Source organism: Clarias gariepinus, chromosome 14 (assembly GCF_024256425.1).
Source record: "Clarias gariepinus isolate MV-2021 ecotype Netherlands chromosome 14, CGAR_prim_01v2, whole genome shotgun sequence".
NCBI classification, from domain to species: domain Eukaryota; kingdom Metazoa; phylum Chordata; class Actinopteri; order Siluriformes; family Clariidae; genus Clarias; species Clarias gariepinus.
Window position 1 is genome coordinate 15,332,083 of NC_071113.1, and position 23,823 is coordinate 15,355,905.

General features: G+C 39.0%; 1 protein-coding gene across 6 annotated transcripts in view; it reads left to right on the plus strand.

The window, feature by feature from the left end:
* Nucleotides 1-23,823, plus strand: part of cacna1g (calcium channel, voltage-dependent, T type, alpha 1G subunit) — a 132,985-nt gene that overhangs the window by 63,179 nt on the left and 45,983 nt on the right. For 5 of the 6 annotated variants that reach the window (XM_053511856.1, XM_053511857.1, XM_053511854.1 and 2 more), the window contains exons 13-20: nucleotides 222-287; nucleotides 2,761-2,854; nucleotides 3,142-3,323; nucleotides 6,280-6,759; nucleotides 6,899-6,999; nucleotides 8,680-8,803; nucleotides 15,488-15,556; nucleotides 17,707-17,891. In XM_053511856.1, coding sequence (XP_053367831.1) covers nucleotides 222-287; nucleotides 2,761-2,854; nucleotides 3,142-3,323; nucleotides 6,280-6,759; nucleotides 6,899-6,999; nucleotides 8,680-8,803; nucleotides 15,488-15,556; nucleotides 17,707-17,891 — 1,301 coding nt within the window. The remainder of the gene's footprint in view (nucleotides 1-221; nucleotides 288-2,760; nucleotides 2,855-3,141; nucleotides 3,324-6,279; nucleotides 6,760-6,898; nucleotides 7,000-8,679; nucleotides 8,804-15,487; nucleotides 15,557-17,706; nucleotides 17,892-23,823) is intronic. The other variant, XM_053511858.1, reaches the window with a different exon arrangement.

Below are 23,823 nucleotides of genomic sequence, written 5' to 3' on the forward strand. Positions count from 1 at the left end.
TCAAATACATATATAAATATGTTTGTTTATAGACTTGTAGTTAGAATTGTGATGAAAAAAGTTTATGACTATCTATATTCTTGTCTGTATTTCTATTTATCTGTAATTTCTATCAGTTTCTGTTTAAACATATTTCTATGCAATACTACTCTGCTTTTCTGTCTACTTTCCTATCTGCTGTGGGGGGGGACAAAAAAAATTCTAACACATCTCCACTTTAGGAACTGTCCAAGAGGGAAGACTTGCACGGTCAGCTGAGCTGTATTCAGCTGCCAGTAGACTCAGGGGTATGTAGCACTCCTCTCGATGTAACCCACTGCGAATAATCAGGAGGCCCCCCAGAGTGTGTGCACGGTGTCACTTGTGATTGTTTGTATTGACGGAGATTTGTCTTTAAAGTCCCTCTTCAGGTTCACTTGCTTGATGCATGCACGCAAAGTCCAAACCTTGCAAAGCCTCTTTATTTTATCTGGCTTGGAAGGGATGTTTTGGGGGCTTATGGAAAGCCACAGTGAAATCAAGCAAAGCCGTCCAGACTACCAAACAAAAGCAAATAGAAGGAATGGGAACCTACTTTAAATGGACTTGAAAATCACTCTGCACGAGATAGCTGAAAGTACTATCCCACATTCAAGAGTGATTTGCCCTTTGTTATTGTTCATTATGTTTATCATAGCCTTCACTCCATGCCATCAATGGTAATACTATCAATTCTATTGGAATAATGAGACACTGAGAATGGAGTGTTGGCAATTATAGGGGGAAAAGCTCTTGATCCTGTTGAGGAGACTGTCTGTTCATTATTCCGGGCATCATCTCTTTTTTTATTATTATTTATTTATTTCACCATCTATGCAGCTGTGCTAGGTGACACGGGCAGCCAGAGGTCATAACGAGAGGTTAGCATTAGACTCGCCTATCTGTCTCTCAACATCTTATCATCCATCCAGCTAATGCAAAGTCACCTTTCTTTAAAACACTACTTGTTAAAATGTTACAGTTTATGAGTTTAAATCAAAATAAAAAACTACACTTGTGACCAGACCCAGAGCCAACCAGCACAGGAACTAAAATGATTACTATTTTCATTGATCTTAGGTGACACCAAATAGGCATTTAGCTGGTATAATGGGAAATTATAACAAAGGAAAAAAGAAAATGATAATGAAGGTTACAGTAAATTGAGGTGACTGAGAGGGAGGTTTAAAACTCTCAAAAACAATGTGCCTTGAATCGTTTTTTCCATTTCTCTCGATCTATGTACACTGAGATTTGCCCTACTAACCACTACACAGGATGGTGATGCTAACCTGAAGACAAGTAAACAAGGCAAACAAAAGGTGTGAAAATGGTTTGCTACCTACGAACCTATCACAGCTGTGCCTATTATGTTTTTTTTTTGTTTTTCATGGCATATAAGGCAAGATCTCTCTTTCACTCTGGATTTTTCAGAAATCTTTTGACATTCTTTTGTTTTTGCTCGCATTGTACTCAATGTTGTGCTCTCCCATTTTGACAAGTCCTGTTCAGTGTTCAATATTCTTTGTTTTAGCCATGGTGGGAAATAATTATTGTTTTATTGTCTAATAATCCCACTGGTTTCAGGCTCTTTCACACATCCATCACTCAGTTGTCACCTTTTGTTGCAAAAACAATTGCTCAAAAACTTGGAGCTTGGAATGGATTGTTTTAAAGTGAAGCCAGTGGGAGGCACTGACATTAGTTAGAAAGGTTTGTCAGAATAGTTTAATTCTTTCTCTTTCTCTTTTAAACTCTTGTATTTCTCAGCTTGAACATCATACTGCTACTGTATATGTATGAAAATCACATACCAAAAGAAAGTGCAAAGATAATTAATCAGGCATCAGTTTCATGACCAGGAGCTCTACGGTTAATTGGCTTATTCATTAGGACGGCATTTTCCAGTCCAGTTTGTCCCTGTTCCATGTTCAAAATCATCCAGATGGTCATCTCAGGAAGTTATTTAAAACTTTGCAAAAAAGATTTTACAGATTGAACAAGTTTTTACCGTCTAGATGATAAATTTTCTAGTATTTTTGTATTGTTTTTGTTATGTTATGTCATAATAAAAGAAAGGTGCGATTTCATTTATATATTGACAGAAGAAGTAAAATGGAATGGCAAGAGAGAGCAAGAGAGAGAGAGAGAGAGAGAGATCCTACTGTTCTGATAAACCACCCAAGGCTGACGTTTTGCACTAGACCACACTGAAACTCTGGGTTTATGGAGACTGCAGAGGGAGGGGTATTCAAGCTCAACCGAAGAGACACAAGCCTCTGATAAAAATAGCAGAGTTTATTTCTACAGTGCGATTACTGAATGTGTCTGTTCTACTAGTGCTGTTCTTCCAGTGGGTTGGAAAAAAAAAAAAAATGCATATATTCAACACCATGTGGATTCGTATTTACACAAATAAAGCAGATGGTCTAATCATGAGATCATCTTCTCAGAAATACATTTGAGTGAGTGATACATTTGAAAAATATTTAGACCTCGTATAAGCAAACAGCTAATTCAGTGATGACAGTGGTTTCAGAGTGGTGCTGCACTGCAGACTGAGACTGTTCATGCATGACTCTCCCATGGATCACAGTGGCTCTCTGACCTAACATACAGTATGAGGGCTGCTGGGGTTGGAAGGCCAGACCTGCACGCAACTTCCTGTGTGTGATACATCTTTTCACTTTCCCTGGCGTTCCCTCCTGTCCTGCAATAACACCTTTTTTCTTTCCACCTAAGGGGGATGGCTCCAAGTCAGGCTCAGAAGCAGATTTCTATACACGAAGCATTGATGATGTGCGCAGAAGCAAAAAAGATTTGTCAGTTTCATCTGGTGAGATCTTTCTCTATCATGTTTTTGTCATAATTATATTATTATTATTATTATTATTATTATTATTATTATTTAATGTGCTGTGTTGTGCAACACAAATGTCTGACCTTATTTCCTTGTCGCTTATTTTCAGTTTTTTGTACCCACCCTTTACCAGGGGCTAAGGGCATGCTGAAACATTTATGATTGAAAATGTATCTCATGCATTTTTCAGCTATTTGCCATGTCTTGTAGAGCAACCTGATGTTCACTGTGTGCGTCCTTCCTCCTGTCACTCTTGATTGTAGTGGTGCCCATCAATGGCCATGTGGATCTGAAGGCCAGCCTTACACCTCCTCTGATCACCCACACGGCTGCAACACCCATGCCTGTGCCCAAAATCTCAGGAGGAGAAGACTTTGCTTTGGGCTACGACTCACGCAGGGGCAGCAATGTTTCTGTGGAGCCTGGCTGTCATGAAAAGACTCCGGTCAGTACCATGCATCTTGATCAGAGGTGTTTATAAGTTTGCTGTTTTTTTTTTGGTTTGTTTTTTTTTTTTTAAGTAAGGTCTTAACTTTGTAGGCTTTGTTGTAGATGTTACAGATGTTGTCTGTTTTGATAATGACCGGGAGGTTCCCATGACATCCTAAAAATATCAAAGAACGAAGCGGGAACGAGGTCAAAAGGGAAAAACGTCCATTTATCAAGTTCATAATCCATCCTAGCCATGTCCCTGTCATGTTCCCAATGCATCTGTCAGGTTGTCACCAATTTCCTATCACACACATGATCACATGCTCATCAAGTCCAATGGGATTGAACCAAATGATTACTATATCCGATCAGATGGCACCACACTCTAATCAGGTGCTTATCACGCACATACTTTACTGTCATTGTGTCCAGTGGGTTAATACTATGCACACCGTAAACATTGTAAACACTAGAATTCAATTCAATTCAATTCAATTTTATTTGTATAGCGCTTTTAGCAATTTTCATTGCCGCAAAGCAGCTTTACATAGTCAAAAGAATTATTTAGGTTTGTATGAAATGTGAATTTGTATGAATCAAAATGGTCAGTTTGTCCCTGGTGAGCAAGCCGAGGGCGACAGTGGCAAGGAAAAACTCCCTGAGATGGTAAGAGGAAGAAACCTTGAGAGGAACCAGACTCAACAGGGAACCCATCCTCATTTGGGTGAAACAAAAGCAGTAAATGATCTGCATTTATACAGTGTGTAGGGTGGGAGGCAGTTCAGCTATAATAGCTGATGTTAATTGATGTTAATATGGAGTCCAGGTAGTTATTGAAGACCCAGGTAGACTTGTAAGAAGTTCCAGTCATGAACTATCGAACTGTCAAGTCCCCAGAGAAACAGTTGCCAACACCAGTCAAGGCCAGAACCATTTTCTAGGTAGAGAGAATCATTCCCAGACACCAGACGCATCCCAGAGAGACACACGGGGCATCCATGTGACGAGATCTTCAGCCAGAAGCGGGGCACCAGGATGGGTCAGACAGGTCCGGAGGGCAGAGGGAGTCTGGATCACTGGCAGCTCAGGAACGACATGTGCAGCTCGACAGAGAGAGAGAGAAAGAGTGAAAGGGGGGGACAGGAGGAGAGAGGAAAAAGAAAGAGGGGGGGAAAGAGAAGAAGAGGAGAGATGGCAGTTAGGTATGGTGAGTGAGGAAGACAGCATCCAAACATACCAGTTTACCATAATACTCTACGTCCATGAGTCCCCCAGATCTGCTCCTTTACCTATGGCAAATCTATTTATAAAAATGCTCGGCTAAATAAATAGGTTTTTAGCCTGGACTTAAACACTGAGACTGTGTCTGAGTCCCGAACACTATTTGGAAGACTATTCCATAACTTTGGGGCTTTGTAAGAAAAAGCTCTGCCCCCAGCTGTATTTTGACGTATGTATTTTGTATGTATTTTAGAAGACCATAATATAAACTTAATGTACTCTTCTAAAATGTGGCATGGACCTATTTTAATCATAGCCTAAGCATAATGAAGTGGTCATTATGAGACATAGCAGAAACACCGTAAGATCCCAATGACAACTTATTCAGACCGCCGTAGTAGTAGTAGGTCGATGAAGTCCCTAATAGGCGTTAGTTATGCTGATAACTGGTCAAGGGCGTCCATACTAAATCTTTATTAAGATGCTTCCCGCATTTTACCTCAACTATGCCCTGACCACACTTTTTTTGATCATGTCCAAAAACGTTTGGCAATTCCTTGTCAAGGAAAACAAGACTACTTTATGTCCTTACCGGTTTCTACTGTGCTCCTTCCAAGTTGTACAAGTTCCTAATGCGTTCGCCAAATTTTTTATGGATGAAGTGGAAACATGACTTAGTGTGACCGGGGTAAGCTAAAGGTTACTCAACAAAACATGTATTTTAGCCTGTTTTTTTGAAAACTTGTTGCTCTAATACAAGTTACACGACAATTGTAACCAAACAAGAAGGACAAACAAATTAGAGGCATTGATTGCATTGGGTCTCACATGTCCCTTAATTATACTAAACCAACAAAAATGGTCTGTTATAATATCCTGATTATAAAAAAATCTGAATGGTAATCTTAGTAAATTTTTCTGAATGTTCTGTAAATTTTCTCTAATAATCTTTTTGTATCATCTAAGCAGTTACTGTATCCTCTCACTTGTAATATACAAAATGTAATCAAAAGGAACTGGCTGACAAACACATTTGTTATTACAGTTTGTTGTTTTTATTACTAAACACAGTTAAATAGTCTGAGTCAGTTGTCCCTAAGCACTTTATTTTGTTGCCTTAAAAAGAATGGTGCCTCCCGCTTCGAACAGTGCTATAGTCCAAGAAATACATAATTTGATAGTTAGAATACAAATAAAAAATAATTGTATCAAATACAAAGGAAAAGAATGCATAAGTAAAAATGTACTATTAGTCATATGCTACAGTAGGATTCAGTTAATAACATAGTTTATGCCCTACAAAAAAAGAAAAGAAAAGAAGTACTCCCTTGTTGTTGGGAAATATAGTTAAACTCATAGCTTTGTTAGTTCATCTTGTCGGAGGAATATTCGAAGATCCTGCCAATGGCCCATATGCCCTTGATACGTCATTGCTGGCCAGTTGCTGCGGAGGTGGGTGGCATGTTGAGACTTTTCTATTTCAGAGAATGACTTTTTCTCGACTTCCTGACTTCTCCTTCTCCAAAGGGCCTTACTTACTTTCCGAAGGTTTATTAAAGAAAGGGTAAACCAGCCTTCAGTCAGCCTGAATATGATTTGAGGACTCGTCAGCAGTATGCACTTTGAAAGCAAATATGCAAGTCTCCCTAGTTGCAGAATCCCTTTAACAAGGTTTTGTGTAAAAATCTGCCAGCAAATGATCTGATCTGACAATATTGTAAACTTTCCTGCCCTTGTTCCTGTTGCAGTCAAGTGTGCGGAGCTCCCCACATGCCCCATGGAGTTCCAGCGGCAGCTGGAACAGTCGACGCTCTAGCTGGAACAGCCTCGGCAGAGCTCCGAGCTTGAAAAGGCAGAAGCGTCAGTCAGGGGAGCGGCGGTCTTTGCTCTCTGGAGATGGCCACTCCAGCTCTGATGAAGATGGTGCTGGTGGGGTCAATGGAGGAGGAAGGATGTTGGAAGGTGATAATGTTTCCCTCAGCAGGACAGACTCTTTTGGCCAGAGGCCACGACACAGGCGTATGGAGTCTCTGGAGACACGCAGCTCCTTTGACTTGCCTCCAGACACGCTGCAGGTCCCATACCTGCATAGATCAGCTAGCATCCATAGCACACGACCACCAAATCTGATCAGCAATGGCAAAAACTCGCCCACAGGGGCTACCACACAGCTCTCATTAGAAGATCATCACAGTGAGGATGACAATGCTGACGAGGAGGGAAACCTGGTATGAACAGCTGCAGTATTATTTGTCCCATATTTAGAGTTGATATAGAGGAAATGCTGACACTGCTGAAGGAAAAGGTTTTTTTCTGTAAGGATATCTCACATTGAGTGTGTGTGTTTTTTTTTTTCCTCTCCTCCAGAGTCGACGAGCACGTCTGTACCGCTGGCTGGAGCGTAAGCAGCCTGAATGGTGCAGGCAAAGAAACACATGGTCTCTCTACCTGTTTCCACCTGAGTCCAGGTGATCCTGCTTTTTCTCCTGCCATATACAGTATGTTGTGTCTGCTGTGCATTTTGTATTCATTTAGATGGGTTTCCCTTATTTGCATGTGTTGTGGAGGAAGAACGAGTCTGGGGCACTTCCAAAAGGTTTCAGCTCGAGCCCACATGTACAGTACACAGACCACTGTTTCATTCCTTCCCCTTCCCCTCCTCACCAGGAATTATAGAGTACTTATTAGAGATAAAGAAGGAGGGAAGAAACCCCAGCATCGCACAGTGCATTCTGACATCCCTTTACTAATTAAACATCAGTCACACATCCTCCTCCTCCTCAAGTGTACCCAAAAGGATGCAGATTCCCACTATGCTGCACATTCAGAGGCTTATCTCATTATCCTCTGTGCACAACAGCACAGCTAAGATGCATAGGTTTATGTCTCTTACCACAGTTAAGGGTCAATTGTGATTTCTTGCTTAAAATGAGGCCATAAAGTATCTTTGATTCCTGTTTGCCAAGACTGAAGCAACTTCTGATATACATGTTTACCCAATGTGCTAAACTGTATCTTCTTGTATAAAATAATTTCTGTTAGGAATTTGAAGCTTTGTCTCAACTACTGGGTTCATGCATATATAAGATATAGTGTGCTATTAATAGTTATTGAGTTATGTGGTGTCACAGAAAAATGAAGCATGGGCCAGTGAAGACATTTTGCACTTGGTGTCTATCAGTTGCAGTATGGCAGCGTGTTTAACATAAAAGAGGATTAAACATATGTTTAAAAATACACACACACACGCACATTGCATCTCAATATTCAGTCCAATATGGTATGAGAAATTAGATGTTGGTATGATTAATTTGTTTGAGTTACAGCTAGCGGCGTGTGGTAAGATGATATAAATTGTAAAGACAAATGTTTGTGGACACCCAAGACGTCATATACAGTATATATATATTGTTCCCTTCACTGATGTAATAACCTCCACTCTTCCGTAAAGGCTGAGGCATTTGGCAGACAAATAATAATCATTATACATCCGAACAGTTGAGTGTTAAGGGCCTTGCTCAAGGGCCCAACAGGGACAACTTGGTGGTTGTGGGATTTGAACCTGGGACCTTCCAAACTGAACCTTAACCACTGAACCACTGTACCCCTGACCTTTAAACTTAATTTTGAAGCTTGTCTCTGGGGATTTGGGCATTAAGCCACATGAGCACTATTGGGTCAGAACTTAATGTTAGATGAAGAGGTCTAGCATGCAGTCGGCATGCTCTGAGGTGGTGCTCTGTGCAGTTCCTTCAAATTCCTCCACTTCAAGCCTGTCCTTATAGACCTTGCTTTGTGGATAAAGATATTGTTATGATGGAACAGGTTTGGGCCTCTTAATTCTAGTAAAATGAAATCACAACGCAGCAGCATTTGAAGACACTCTAGACAACTACCTGCTTCCATCTTTGTGGCAACAATTTGAGAAAATCTCACATATACTGTAGATGTGATGGTTCTTTAATATCTATGCAATCTAATAAGCAATCAGGATTTCTGATGGTTTTTAAGCATTTAGAAACTTGCAAGTGAGGCTAATATTATGCAGTCTATGCTCATCATTAAATTACATAACTGTTTGATAATCTTTGTTGATTCTTCCATGCTGAATCTGTATTCTATGTGCCTGACTTGATCATATCTTACAGGATTCGTGTGAGCTGCAATAAAATCATCACGCACAAGATGTTTGACCATGTGGTGCTTGTTATTATCTTCCTCAACTGCATCACCATTGCCATGGAGAGGCCCAAGATTGAGGCAAAAAGTCCTGTGAGTGCATATCAACACAAACACCGAGTCGTAGCTGATTAGAGGATCAGAAGATCGGCAAAGGCCGGTATTCCGTGATCTCATGGGGATAGCTAGTGCAGCTTGTTTCTAAGGCAAATCTCAGTCACTGTATTAGATCATAATAGATTCAGTTATCTGCAAGAACTATTTTTGGCTAATTATCAAGAATGCATCTCAATATGTTAATAGATTTCGACATATAATTAGACTGTTTTTGAAGGATAATTGAAGAAGTTACATATGCGCAAATTAAAAACACATTTCCCCACATTTCAGCAATCAGATGCATTAAATTGTACAACTGAATTTTGTATTAAAGATTTGCACCATTTGCTGTGGTTCAGCCTCATAAAAATGAACGCATTTGGTAAATGAAAGATTATGCAGGATTTAGAGGACGAGAATGTAAAAGGATTTTTGTTCTCCTTCTCGCCTCTTTTCAGTCCCAAATAAAAGATTAACTCAGTTTAAGGGTTTATTCTCATTATGAGTTTGACAGTAGCCCACACACTCAGCAGCAGAACAATACAGATGAAAGTGAAAGTCTCTAAAATTGCCAGCAAGAAGGGGTTTCCTTTAGATTGTGTTATCCCGATGTCACATCACATTACTCTCACTGTCAGGATGTCAAATAAAGATGGCAAAATATCGCAAGAAAAATGATGTCCTTGGATCTCCTTTACATCAGTACAGAATAAACAGCAGTTACAGAGGCACTGGATGTTGGGACTCTGTGTTAGGAAGGTACTTAATATTGTTATGTAATTTGTTCATTAGTTCTTTTCAATCTCCTTTAATTTATTGACGCTATAACAGATTTACATTTATTTGGCTCGTTTACAATGCAGTTATTTATGGAGCCCGGTTTAGCCTTTAATGCTAAGATTTGGCTTTTCTTTTTTTAATACATGGCCCATCTCTCAGTAAACATGGCATCTTTAGAAAAGAAAAGACAGACTTGATATTTTTAATATCATTTTATATTTATGTGCTATTTCAGCAGGGAATAACCCAAGCTGATGATGTTACCAGAGGGTATATACATGCTCGCTATAAATAACTGCTATATGATTAGCTGAGGCATTGTTATAATAAAATGCATTTGCAGAAATCATAGATAAAATGTATGACTAGGTTAGAAACATGCACAGCCAAATTAATCTGCCAATATTGAGATGGCTCAGAGGCTTTTTCAGTCATGGTGTGATAAATTAAAGTGATTTTTATTATTATTTTTATTACATTCAGTTGTGGTCAGTGACGTTACAAGGGTTATCCAGTCTAATAAACACCTGCAGTTACACATGTTTCTAAATGTCAACCTAGTTGTATTGTTGTCTGATAATTTCACTAATACAGTAGTGCCTTGGAACTAAAAAGTCATTGATGCATATGATGATGTAAAAGATATTTTAGAGCACATGCTTCAATATTCACATAAATAATAAAAAATGATTTTGCAATGGGTTAAGTTCCTTATATGTTTCATTCTTTTTTAATAAATATAAATAAATAAAAGAACAGGGAAACCACTTTTATTTGTTTTGCTTGGTAAACATTAAAGTATGATTATTTTTTCATAAAATCATTTTTAAAATAAAATATTTACTCTCTGTGTGTTTCCTCGCACAAAGTCTAGAAATAAAATATTCATGCATTCAAATATGAGTATAAGTAGACTATTCTCCAGTGAGATGTGTACTCTGGAACCGTATTGTGTTTTGTATTTCGTGTTTTCATGAAACGTACGCTAAAAATCAAATCAACATTTGCAGATATATATATATATATATATATATAATATGCATTTTATATACTGTTTCCAAAAGGAGGAATAAATATTATAATATTTTGTGCACCCAAACCCCCACCCAAACAAAATATTATAATATTTATTCCTCCTTTTTAGTGCTATATAAACTAAAGTGGAATACCTCGTCAATCACATTATTATATAGTATTAAATTATAGTTGCTGAGAAGTGATGGTGTGTGTGTGTGTGTGTGTGTGTGTGTGTGTGTGTGTGTGTGTGTGTGTGTGTGTGTGTGTGATACACAGAAAACACAGGTTTGCTTGCATTGCTATCTGTCTGTGAGTAAAGTGCGTGGGTTTGACTTGAGGGAGATTTGCTCGTCACATAAGCAGCAGGTCTAATAGACAGCCGAAAGAGTAGGTACTAGAGTGAGTAAGCACAGATCACACGAAGCCATTCTGATGAATTTATCTGTTTCCGTTTTAGATTTAACTTTTTTTTTTCCTTTTCCTAAAGTAGGTGGAAAGTTATGTGGTACTGAAATGTAGTTTTTTTTTTACAGAGTTGCAGGCTAGAGTTCACAGACATATTATATGGACTGGAGGGACATATAAAGATGAGTGAAATAGAAATTAATGCAACAGAATATGTTTTGCAGTGGTATTTATTTTCTTTCGGTGTCACAGACAGAATGGTGACAGGTTCGGACACGTTTGTCAAGAATGACCCAAAAGCTTTTCTCATGGTAGATTTTCATCGATGATATAGATTTTGTTGATGACACATTGTGGGGCCTTTCATTGAACCAGTATATAATATATCATGGCCTTTACATATACAGGTATATGATTTAGAGTAATAATTGAACCCTGAACCCCTTTTAGAGTGTAGCACCTACCCAGGTATACAGTTGTTTTTAATGTTATGATAAGCAATATCATTCATATAAATGAGTAATTATGGTGGTGTGGTGGTAAGCACTGTTGCCTAGTACCTCCAGGGTCTGGGTTCGATTCCTTGCCAGGTTCGATTCTCATCTCTGGGTGCATGGAGTTTGCATGTTCTCCCCGTGCTTGCTGGGTTTCCTCCAGGTACTCCGGTTTCCTCCCACATTCCAAAGACATGCAGATTAGGCCAACTGGCGTTTCCAAATTGCCCGTAGTGTGTGAATGAGGATGTGAGTGCGTGTATGTCCTGCGATAGATTGGTACCCTGTCCAGGGTGTACCCCGCCTCATGCCCCTAGTCTCCTCGGATAGGCTCTCGGCCCCCCGCGACCCTAAAAAACTGGATAAAGCGGTAAAGATGAGTGAGTGAGAGAGAGAGAGAGACTTTCAAACTTGCATTTTATAGTATGGCCACAAATGAGGCATGAGTTTTTTTAATACCATTTATCTTAATGCTTTTTTTTATGCTTATAGCTTCTTCCATCTCAAAATTAACTTGATTGTATTTACTCGGGATGGTGTTACTATCAAAGTGCTTTCTGCTTGCACATTTTTCTAATTTATGTTCAAATGGGATGAGCATACTGTATCTATAAAAGAATCTATGCAAAACAAGCTATTTCTTTGGCAAAAAAAAATCTCTTCTGTTGGTTGTGTACGTTGTATATCTCATCTAGAGTTTTAATTGGCTTTATCTGACTTGTAGATAGCACACCTAAAACATCAGTTGGGGAACATAATAGTAAATTAGCTCTGATAAGCTTTCAGCATGAAGCAGGACGATCAATGTAAAGATGTGTGGTTTGTAGTGTATCATGTTTTCTTTAGGTACAGTAGATTTAAATTAAATTTAATTAAAAATGTCCAGCTCCCTCTTGTTATTTAGTTTGGCAAAAACTTCCTACTATGATTAACCCCAGAGGAACCCCTTTAATTAACCTTTAAGCTTGAAATTTGCTGACTTTTCCTATAGTGACCCCAAATATTAATAATGTTTATAATAAATGGCATGTTGTTTCTTCATACAAAATAGATTTGCATATTAAAATTAAATTAAGCTGCTTTGTTTTAGGGCCTTATTGACTGCATTTTAGGACAAGGGAAGTATAGAGAAGGTTAAAACCACACAATGGTTAAAAGCATAGAAGTACCAAATAAGTGCAAAAGTTTTCATTTTAACAGCCAGATCATTACCCTGGGTATCATACTCTGTTTGTGTTCCCACTATATGCCCAGTTTTCCCAGGATAAGCTCTAAATCCACCCTGACCAGATTAAAATGGCTGTTAAGGACCAGTAAATCATGACTAGATGCTACAGTCAGTCAAGCCAGTGTTTTGATTACGCATATGAGAACTTCATCTACACCTAACACATTCTTAATTTAAAATTTGCCTCAATTTCAAAATATCATTACTGTTCAACATTAATAAGATTATGACAATAAAATTTAACTGCCATACCTAATTGACATCACATTGTATTCACGGACAGTCTTACTCTGCCTGCCTCTATTACTTTTGTTCAGTTTAATTTTAAGAACTTTAGTCAGGTACATTGCTGTCAGTGCTCTTACATGAGTTAAAGGTCCATGACAAAGTCTCTTTATAGTAAAGGTAGCTCATTGAGCTTATATATGTGTAAGTATTGCTTTTAAATACTTTTTTCTTTATTATTTCAATATTTAAAAAATGCCATCAGCCTCCACTCTTGGTCTCCTCACAAACAATGTGTTTTCATGTCAGAACAGTTAAAAGGAATAGATTGGAGGGATAATATGGATGGGTGGAGCAGGCCAGAATTGTAGAAAGATTTATTTAGTACCTCACTCTGTGCCTGTATGTATTGGAGAGAGCAGAATTTCAACAGTTAGTAGCACTGACAGATTGAGGTAGACTTTAGGCGACTGACCAAGATTTCCTCGGATCCAGAACTTTAGCTTTCTGGCATGGTCCTACCTTATTCATAAACTCCCAAATGCAGATTATAGGTCATTATATAGGTCAAAAAGCAAAGAAGTATTTTATCCCTCATCTCCCCTCGCTCAACCATTCTCACTTTATCTCCCAAGCTGACTCTTTCCAATTTACTGTCAATGTCTTGTGCAGCCTGAATACTACTGTACATGTACATCTGAGCCGTTATTGTAAACCGAGAAACAACTCGTAATGTTATGTGAAAGAGTTCTGGGAAAAGCCAGCAATAATTAATGCCTTTATCTGAGACCAAGCAGTGTTGGTAAAGGGCAAGGCAAAGTGATAGTCCTTGACATGGGAGAAATTAGTGGACCGGCAGAGATTTGCCTGTACACTTTGTACCCCACTAGCTGACTAGTTCTTTTTTAGGCTGTGCCGCAAAGCGACCCAAATCAGTGCTGATTTCGAATGTATTTGACAAGCCTGCTTTCTGCATTTTCCACCTGAGAGCACAGCTGAAGAGAGAAAGAATTTATACGTAGAAGGTTCCTCTTAACTAGCTAAAGAAGAAAGGCTTGTAATTAAAAAGGTATCCTTTTAATTAAAATGTATTAATTAAAAATGAAAACTAATTAAAAGTTGTATGATGCATGTTGGGTTAATCAATCTCACCTCCTTATAATGATAAAGGTTTAGCGATGTTTTGCTTGTTCTATAAGGATGATAGGAATTGAAATTGAGTAAGTGCATTTTCCTAATTTTTTGGATTATGCAAAAAAGTGTGTAATCATGCCCTCAGACGTTAATGCTGTCTGTGTTGTATTTATTGTCCCACTGTCCAAAAACCAGAAAAAAACTGGTAGCTTATTTGGCTTCTTTAAATGGTCACAGTGTGTGACACTCTTTAGTAGACTTCGGTATTTGCCACGATCTCTGATCTTTACTTCTGATACCTTAAATAATTCCTATAATCGTTGCATAGAGTTTGCATGTACTCCTCATGCTTCGTGGGTTTCCTCCAGGTACTCTGGTTTCCTTCAACAGTATAAAGAGATGCAGATTACTGGCACACACATTAGACGCACTAAGTGGCGTTTTTAAATTGCCCACAGTTTGTGACCCTATTCCATGTGTAGCCCGCTAGTGCTTTGATTTCCCAGGGATCCCATAACCTTGTTCAGGATAAGTGGTATAGAGAATGAGAAAGTCACCTGCTATAGAAACTACATAGTGTGTATGTTTGTATGAGTGTTGTGGTATGTTCTCATATCTAAGATTGTGCAATTGCAAATTAAAATCAAAGAAATAATAATTGCCATCTTTGCTGTGGAGGAATAATACACGTTTGGACATCTAGTACCGATGTTCAAAAATCAAAATGAGCTTTGGTGTAGTAACTGCATCTCATCACTGATTGATCACGGATCATGGTCCGACATGTTTGTTGTTTATTTTTACAGTAGTACAGGATTTTATATCATCTACTTCTACAAAGAGCATGTTAGATCTGAGGAAACTGTAGCGTGGTCTTGGCATCAGAGGAGGTTGTCAGCAATTGAAAGAACTGCCTCATAGTGTTCTTTCAGAGTGTTTCTTTCTTTTTTTTTTTTTTTGTTGTTTAAATAAATTACCGGTTTGATTTCTGCTTTTTTAATTTATCATTTGCTAATAGCTAGACTGTGCGTTTCCAATTTAACCTGTTTTGGATCATGTCCTGCAAAATTACAAATGTGAACTGATTTTTTGGGGTAGGAATACTTCACTCCTCATTACCTGCTGAGGTAAATAAAATTACCTATTGGGTCTGTGAAATAGTTTTCTCATGTCCTGCCTGTATGTTTGTGTGTGTGTGTGTTTGTGAGATGTTAATGCATTTGGAGTACTCTACGCGTGGGCAGAGTCACAGCTCCATAGCTAACTTCACAGGAGGCACGTCTAATGTGCGATGTGGCTCACATGCTCACACACATAAACAGTGAGGACTGCATTATGTGTGATACTGCAATGACTAAGTCGTGTCTTTCTTTCCTTGTCTTGCTCTCTCCATAGGAGCGTATTTTCCTGACGGTGTCCAACTACATCTTCACAGCCATCTTCGTGACTGAAATGACAATAAAGGTAGGAGGTAACACTGGCATTTGCTTGGTTATGGGTTCACTGGTCATATCTGATGGGGGTTAGGATTGAACTCTGTCAGATGGGAGTAATTTTTAAACCAATGCTTAATGGAGTTCTGTTTTAGATCATCCTGGGCATGCCAGTCCCTCTCATAGCATTTTTAGTTTCTGGGACAAACAGTGTTCCGTCTCTGACAGCTTACCTCGAATAGCCCAATAAAAAATCCAGCATACACAAGGCAGACTCAAGATAATGCAGCCATTAACTCCACCTTTAGGAAGTACCTTTAAGTCCAGTGTTGCGTTTGTTAGTACTACGCAGAAAGAATTGTCTGCCAGATATTCAAATCACTGCCATTGAAATGGATGAACATGCTGAGACCTCTCAAGAGAAGCCAGAAAAGTTCACAGGTGTCATTCAGTGAGGTCTAGGCTTTCTATTTTGGGGGGCTGCTATATGCCAGGTCACACCCACTCAAAAGATTTTAAATGAAAATCATGCTAGAGAATAATCTTACTCACTGGAGGTTAATTAACAACACCTTACGAAAAGTGTCAAGGGCAAAGAGTGAGCGAAATGAAATGGGTGCTGCAGGGCTGCGGCTCTCGGTGCCTGACGTGCCTTTGTTCGGATGAGGGTTTGATCACAACGTCCTTTGATTTAAACATGTGCAGTGCATTAGATGCCATTGCATAACTCTTGGGGAAGTCTTTTTAGGGTGATGATTTTTTCCCTGGGTTTGTTGACCTCTGTTGAGTTCATCTTAGTTTGTCTTGCGCAATAAGTTACTGCAAAGTCTCAGATAACACTGCCATAGTAGTATGGCAATAATACTAAGACACACTAGGAAACTCCCTTTAAATATGTATTAAAAAATACAAAGGATCATGGTAAAGTTTCCGTTAAAGTACATGTAACTTTTTGTCAGCTGACCGTGACAGTTGCAGATGAAGAAAATAAGTACTCATATAATTCAGTCCAGATGTTGCCATATCACTATGGCAACATAAACATTAGAGGGCTTGTGACGGCTGCTGGCGGCTTTGGTGACCATGTTCATACACTGCTCCATGTCACCTAAAGTAGGAAGCAACACTGGCATTGATGAGTAAATAAAAAGAATTAATTAATCACACTATTGTCATATATTGTTAAATATATAATGCAATCTAATCTACTCCACTAAATAATAGTATAATATAATATCAGCACGGCTATGGTGGGGTTGCAGACAGGAGGCTATGAAGATATTACAGCCATGCTGATCTCCAGTACAACAGCACAAACCTCAAGTGTGATATTGTTTGTATACAATAGATGGAACTAATTACAGTAAATACGACTGGTAAAACTGGTGTAATTAACTGGAAAATAGTAAAATATTTTATTTTTAATATTGCTATGTAGCCAAAAAGTATGGAGAATAAACCATGAATGTGGTGGACAGTTCTGAGAAACTTGTGAAATTTCATTTATATTTCCACTTATTCTGCTTTAAAATGTCAGGCAACTTCTGGGGTTGAATGCCAACTAGCGTAGAATGGAAAGCTAGCCAAATAAAAAATCTATTTGGCTACTATACTGTACTGTGGTACAGTATATAGGATGTGCAATCCCTTGTCCCAATGACAAAGTAGTGCCATTGATTAGGGGTTAGAGATGTATTTGGGATTCAGCCTTGTGTTAGAAGCTGGTGTAAACAAAACTATTTTAAAATGCCTTAGAAGCAGTTACTAAGGATACAAAGTGTTGTTATAAATGGCATAATGTTATCAGATGTTCATGGGGGGATTCTTTCTTCACTGGTTTTGAATGTGGTTTTGACAGGCAGCTGCTCTCTCCTCTTTACAGCACTGTGGATCATACTGGCCTACTTGCTGTTAACCGACAGTTAGTGTAATTAACACCTGTGTCACAGAGCAATAAGTCCCAGTGCTGTTGTATTCTATTATCATTTCACTCTCACAAAATCAGATTACTGTTGTATAATATAAAGTAAACAATAATAAACTTCTAAACTCTTTACATAATATAATGTAATTTATTAACTAGGTTGATTTGGTTAGTGATTGTGTATCTGTGTGTGTGTGTGTGTGTGTGTGTGTGTGTGTGTGTGTGTGTGTGTGTGTGTGTGGGCGCGTGTGTTAAAGGTGGTAGCCTTGGGCTGGTGTTTTGGGGAGAAGACATACCTGAAGAGCAGCTGGAATATCTTGGATGGGATGCTGGTGCTCATCTCAGTGATTGACATCCTGGTGTCTCTGATCTCAAACAGTGGCACAAAGATATTGGGCATGCTGCGTGTGCTGAGGCTATTGAGAACTCTACGTCCTCTCCGGTATGTAATTGCTCTGGTGCGCTGTTAATTCTCATTTCTGTGATCTGAAAAGTATAGACCAATCCCACTGAATTTTAAATCAAAGTCAAACCATTTAGGTCCATAAGTAAGTATTTCTACTTCCTAATTCTTTCAACAGTTGCATCATCAGTAAAGCAACCCAGTTTCACTGGAAGTCATATATGCTCATACCATAACACTGCCTCCACACATGACGTGGTATAATTTAGATTAGTGATTCCCAACCCTGGTCCTGGAGGACCACCAGCAATGCAGGTTTTAGTGTATTCTAAGATCTTGACGCACCTGATTTAACTAATCAGCTAATGAACAACCTATTCTGAATATAAGTTGGTGTGATAGAGCAGGAAAAGCACTAAAAGGTGCAGGGCAGGGGGTCCTCTTCTGCACTTTGTTTTATTACACCTGAACAGGCTCGCCAAATGCAACAATTGGCTAGACATTCAGTAACTAGACATGCCATCTTAATTTGTCATTAAACTGGTTGCAATGTGGTCTCGTACTGTACCTCCAGGGTCAAGGGTTTGATTCCCACTTGCGTGTGCATGGAATTTGCATGTTATCTCTATGGTGGGTTTCCTCTGGGTATTCCAGTTTCCACCCATAGTTTAAAGACATGCAGATTAGTTTACCTGGCGGTCCCAAACTGTACATAGTTTGTGTGTGTGTGCGGCCCGTGATAAATTGGCACCCTGCTCAGCGTGTACCCTGCTTCTTGCCCCAAGTCTTCTGAAAAGGTTCCTGAGACCCTGTACACAGGCTAAGTAGTATAGAAGATGAATGAATTACTGAAGTAATTAATAACTAAGACAACAACTGGGCAATAAACTGCTTATCAATTAATTGTCCATCAATTTTTAATCTGTAAAAATGAAGGGTCTTTTAAAAAAGGCTGCACTTCCTAAATGCTTAATGCAATTAATTTGATGATAATATGCAAAATGCTATTTTTGCCACTTGAATTAATGCTAGACTTCAATCACATCTTCATTGCTTTAAAAAAAAAAAAATCAATTGTGTTGGTGTATGAAGGCAGAAGTATGAAAACTGAGTCACAGTAATAACTCTTATAGACCTGACTGTATATAATAATACACAGTAAAGAATTCAGCAGTCTTAGTCTTAATGTAAATATAAAAAAAAAAAAAAACTTTTTGCCTTTATTTGATTCCTGTAAATGTGAAACAGATGTTTAGTCATCTACAGTATAGGACAATGCGGAAAAAGAATCTATCAGAAATTCTATCTGTATTTTATATTTTAACATATTATCTCCTTGAATCTGTGAGTTGCCTTATCTTACAATTATGTGCATATGCCTCATGGCTCACTTATTGTAAAAAAATAAAAAAATAAATAAAAAATCTCTTGAAGCCAGAAGAAAGATTGATCAACTATTCAAGAGGAGCATGAAATCTAATATTCATCCAATTTGCCTGCGAAATGCTTCTCCTGGATCTAACCTCTCATTGCTCATTCATCGTTCTCCTGCAGTGATCTTATTTCTCCTCTATATGGTTTCTCAATTGGCCTTTATGGAAACATCGAATCAGATTCAATGCATCATAAATACAGTGTATCTTCTTGTGTTTGGAATTGACAATGATAATGATAAAGGGTGGAATTACTATCATTGTTGCATTCCTGAGGAAAAGCAGAAAAAGAAATAAAGAGAATTCCACTTGTGGGACATTTTGTGTTTTTTTTAGGGACTGCATTCCAGCCGAGAATTGCATTCCATGTTTGTTGTTGATTAGGTAGTGTCTGTGTTCCATGTGTGAAGGTTGTGGATGATCATGCTTTCAGGGAGACATCACAGAGGAAAATCTGCATGTGTCTTTATTCATTTTTATGATGATGTCCATCAGAGGAATTTTTTTTCTTATAGTGATGTGAGGCCAGCAATGGAGGTAAAAGTGCTGAGTGGATCTTACTGTGAGTTATAACTGATTTAATTACTAGCACTGCTTTATTTAAAAGTGAGGTCGGTGATTTACAGGATTTTACTCTAATTTGTGATGAAGGGCTTCTGAGATTTTGGCAGCTATCAATGAAATATCGGTTTAAAGGACTCAGTGATAACACAGGTGCTGTAAATTAAGTAAAAAAAAAAACAACTGACCACCAATGTTTATAAGCACTTAGAACAAGGAAGGATTTCTAGGAACTTGTCGGTGAGGCTGGCTTTTAATTCAGAAGGTATCACAACTAGCAGTTAGAAGTTCTAACCCTAGTGTGAGTGTGTAGTTTGTGTATTAAGGGGTTGTGGATTCATGAGGAGAGGTTCAGATTTTGGGATAAAAACCTTATTTTCAGGCTAAATCACTGATTATACTGATTAAACTATCCTTATAAGACCACACACACACACAGACACACACACACACACACACACACACACCAGTCTATCGTTAGCGCTATTGTCCCTTGTTATGTGTAAGGACCCAGTCCTTTGTTATACACATCAGATTTACTGAAGTAGCAAAAGCCATGTAAAAAAAAAAAAAGTGCCATGTGTTGCTTTCTTCAGCATTGCAGAGTTCTGTTCAGCATTATAAAGGTGTGTTATTCCCGCGCACAGCCGAGCCAGTCAGCCAAAACTCTCCGCTTTAGAGCTTTTTACTGCTTGCATGCGGGCTTCAGCATTACTGGACACCTTTCAAAGTTTTACTTGACTTTTAAACCTTTCTTCACTCTCTGGGTTTTATGTTAATACACTCAGCCATGGAGTCCAAGTTGAAATCAAAAGAAAGACAAAGTCATAAAAAGTCTCCGCAGCACGAGCTCAGCTGCCCTAGTAACGATGTGCCTGGTGCAGGGAGGGCTGGGTAATCTATACCATATGTGGGCTGCTTGGTGTTTTATTTTGTGACTGCCTGTGCGTATGTTTGTGACCATGCCTCGTCAGAGATATTAATAGTTTCATTACAGTGAAGTGTAATTTGATGTGTGTGCAGCGGTGTGTAGCCACACACTCATTGACATGTACCGGTCCTCTGTCTCACAGGTTTGCTAGGTGTTACACAAAATGCCACCAGTGTGTATAAATCAACCTTAACATGATGTGCTAATCTTTGAGCTCACATTAATTCCTCTCAGAGCTTTGACTTTTTAATATCTCCAGCATACAGTATGATGTATAGATCCTGGTACCTCACTCTGCTTTTCTCATTACCGCCTCTTAATTTTTGATGTTGGGCGTGCTCACCCTGTCTCTGATTCATTTATTCAGTTAATGTCGCCACAGATGCGTTGAAATGAGTGAGTTGTATTGTATCGTGTCGTTCCTGTAATTAACAAGAGGAAGGATAACAAAATGGAAGGTACACAGATGGGTTCTATACGTTTGGCATTCTGGTGTGATTAGTTGCATTCTCAGGTTCTCTGGAGATGACTTTAATTCGTTATTGTTCCTAGGTAATTGCTTATGTAATTGTTTTTGCCTCTAAAATTGTAATTTCTCAAGATTAATTGAGTGTGTTCTGAAGCGAGCGACCAAGACAGGAGAGAAGGTACGTCTTAACAGACAACATAGTGATTATTAAACTCTATCCATAATGTATTTCTGTGCTGCATTTATATATAGTCTTGACATTAAATGAATAAAGATTATGCGGTGGCACAGGTGCTTAGTTGTTAGCACTGTCGCCATGCACCTCCAGGGTTCAGATTTGATTCCCGCATCGGGTCTGTGTGCATGGACTTTGCATGTTCTCCACATGCTTGATAGGTTCCCCTGGGTACTCTGGTTTCCTCCCACAGTCCAAAAACATGCAGAGCAGGCTAATTGGCATTTTGCCTGTGTATGTGTGTCCCATGCAACACCCTCTCCAGGGTGTATCCCATGTCCTAAGTCCCTTAGGAATGGCTCCACGTCCCCCCTGAACTCATAATAAAGTGGAATAGCCAATGATTGAGTGATAAAGATAAGGCACGCAGACTAGAAATGTCCAACAGGAAAGTACAGATGCAACTAAAAGGTTATGTGAGTAAGGAGTTTTTACTGTCATGTAAGCAGATTGGTCAGTATGTGTAGCTTACCAAGTTTATTCATACTGCACATGCTTTAATTAATTTCTTCACATGGTCTCAGTGCTTTAAGTTACAATGATCAGCTACACATTAAAACCGCCTATGAATTATATACGAGTAAAGTAGTGACAGGATCATGGGCACCCAAGGCTCACCCATGCCCATGGGCACCAAAGGCCAGTTTGGCCAGTCTGATCCCACAGAAAAGCCAATGCAGCACAAATAGCTAAAGAAAAAACAATGCTGGCCACAACAGAAAGGCACGAGAACACCCACTGCACCACAGAACACCATGCACAAGGCTCAGCAGGCAAAGAGATTGACACTGCTGACCTGGCCTCCAAACTCCCAGATCCAAATCTGATCGAGCACCCATGGGATTGGGTCGGATAAACAAGTCCGATCAATGGATGCCAACAGATCTCCTGGCAATATACAGTAGGTTGCTTGTAGGCATTCTCTCTCTCTCTCTCTCTCTGTCTGTCTGTCTGTCTGACTCTCGCCATGTCCCCCGGGAATAAGTCGACCCTCCATATTGTATTTGTTCTTTTAGACTCTTATTCCTACAGAGAAAATGATGATCTGTGTATGGAAGACTGAACCTGACTACAGTGAACATGTAACATTGTTACTCTTGTAAACAAAGTTCCATTCAGGAGCCTCTGTGTTTTTACCAGTCCCTTCAAGCTTGACCGAGTTATCCTAATACTTCCCGCTGGGATTTGCCAACAAGTGCTTACTCTAAACTTCTGTCTGCTCCATATTTATGATTCTCCCCAAGCTGGGGCAGCACATTAGGCTCCACTAGAAGTGATCCAACTTCTCTTGTCTTCCTATATATTCAACAGACATTTTGCTCAAAACCCAAATCCCTTACAGTATTAGCTTCATGTCAGCTGCTCTCTTCAAGACCTCTTTGTGGACGTGCTTATTCTGTCGTATCATCATTTGTTGTGTGGCGCTAATAAACGCACATCTTAAACATCTCAGGCAACAGTGCCCTCTACAGGTAAAGGGTAAACTCTCGTACAGAGCATATGTCTGAACATGAAAGTGTCACAGATCAGTAAAGGTCTCTAGCTGTGGATCCTTTTCATCGCTAGTCAATTCTGTTTTTCTGACATTATCACATCACATTCTAACATCTTCTGACGGTCCAATCTAATATAAATGCTTAGGCTTTCTGAAGACACAATGTGAACCAGAAGAAAGAGGAAATCATTTGTTATTGGAACGCTCCCAGGATCGTTTTTTTTTTTTCCAGCTGATTACTTTGACTAAATCAGATTTGTCTCTTTATCATGGTCTTTCCTCTCATCTTCTGACGCTGATATAATCATAGGGCACTTCTTAAAGAGATCAAAGCCCCGGATCAAATCAGGATGCTGCTGTACTGTACTAGCTTAGAGCTCTCCCAGGAAAGCCTGGTTGCTAGACGCAGCGTAATGCAGCCTTTATTCTTCAGATTAACAAAAGAGAACTGGCATGTTTCCGATTCTGCTATAGCATGCAGGCTGAGAATTTAGCAGTACCTTTTTAAAACTTTGTAAATTGCCAGTCCATGTGCTGGCAGGAGCTGTTGAAAGCACTCGAGTTAGATTTCATGAGAATCTCTCTCTTATGTTATGTCTTTGCATGTTATTGTGTGTGGGTGTTTCTGTGTTTCTGTGTGCACTGGCCCACCACAAGCAGATGACAGCTCTGCTGTTGCTCCAGCTGTCTTGCTGTTAATAATTATGCCACACTGCTATACTGACGACTGTCTCTTCTTTTGTTGGATATGACAGATATTTTGTAAAGGCATGGTATGTTGTTAACAAGCTGAAAGTGTAAGTTGAGGAGTCACATTTTCTGCGTTAATTGCCAAACTCCTCTTCTT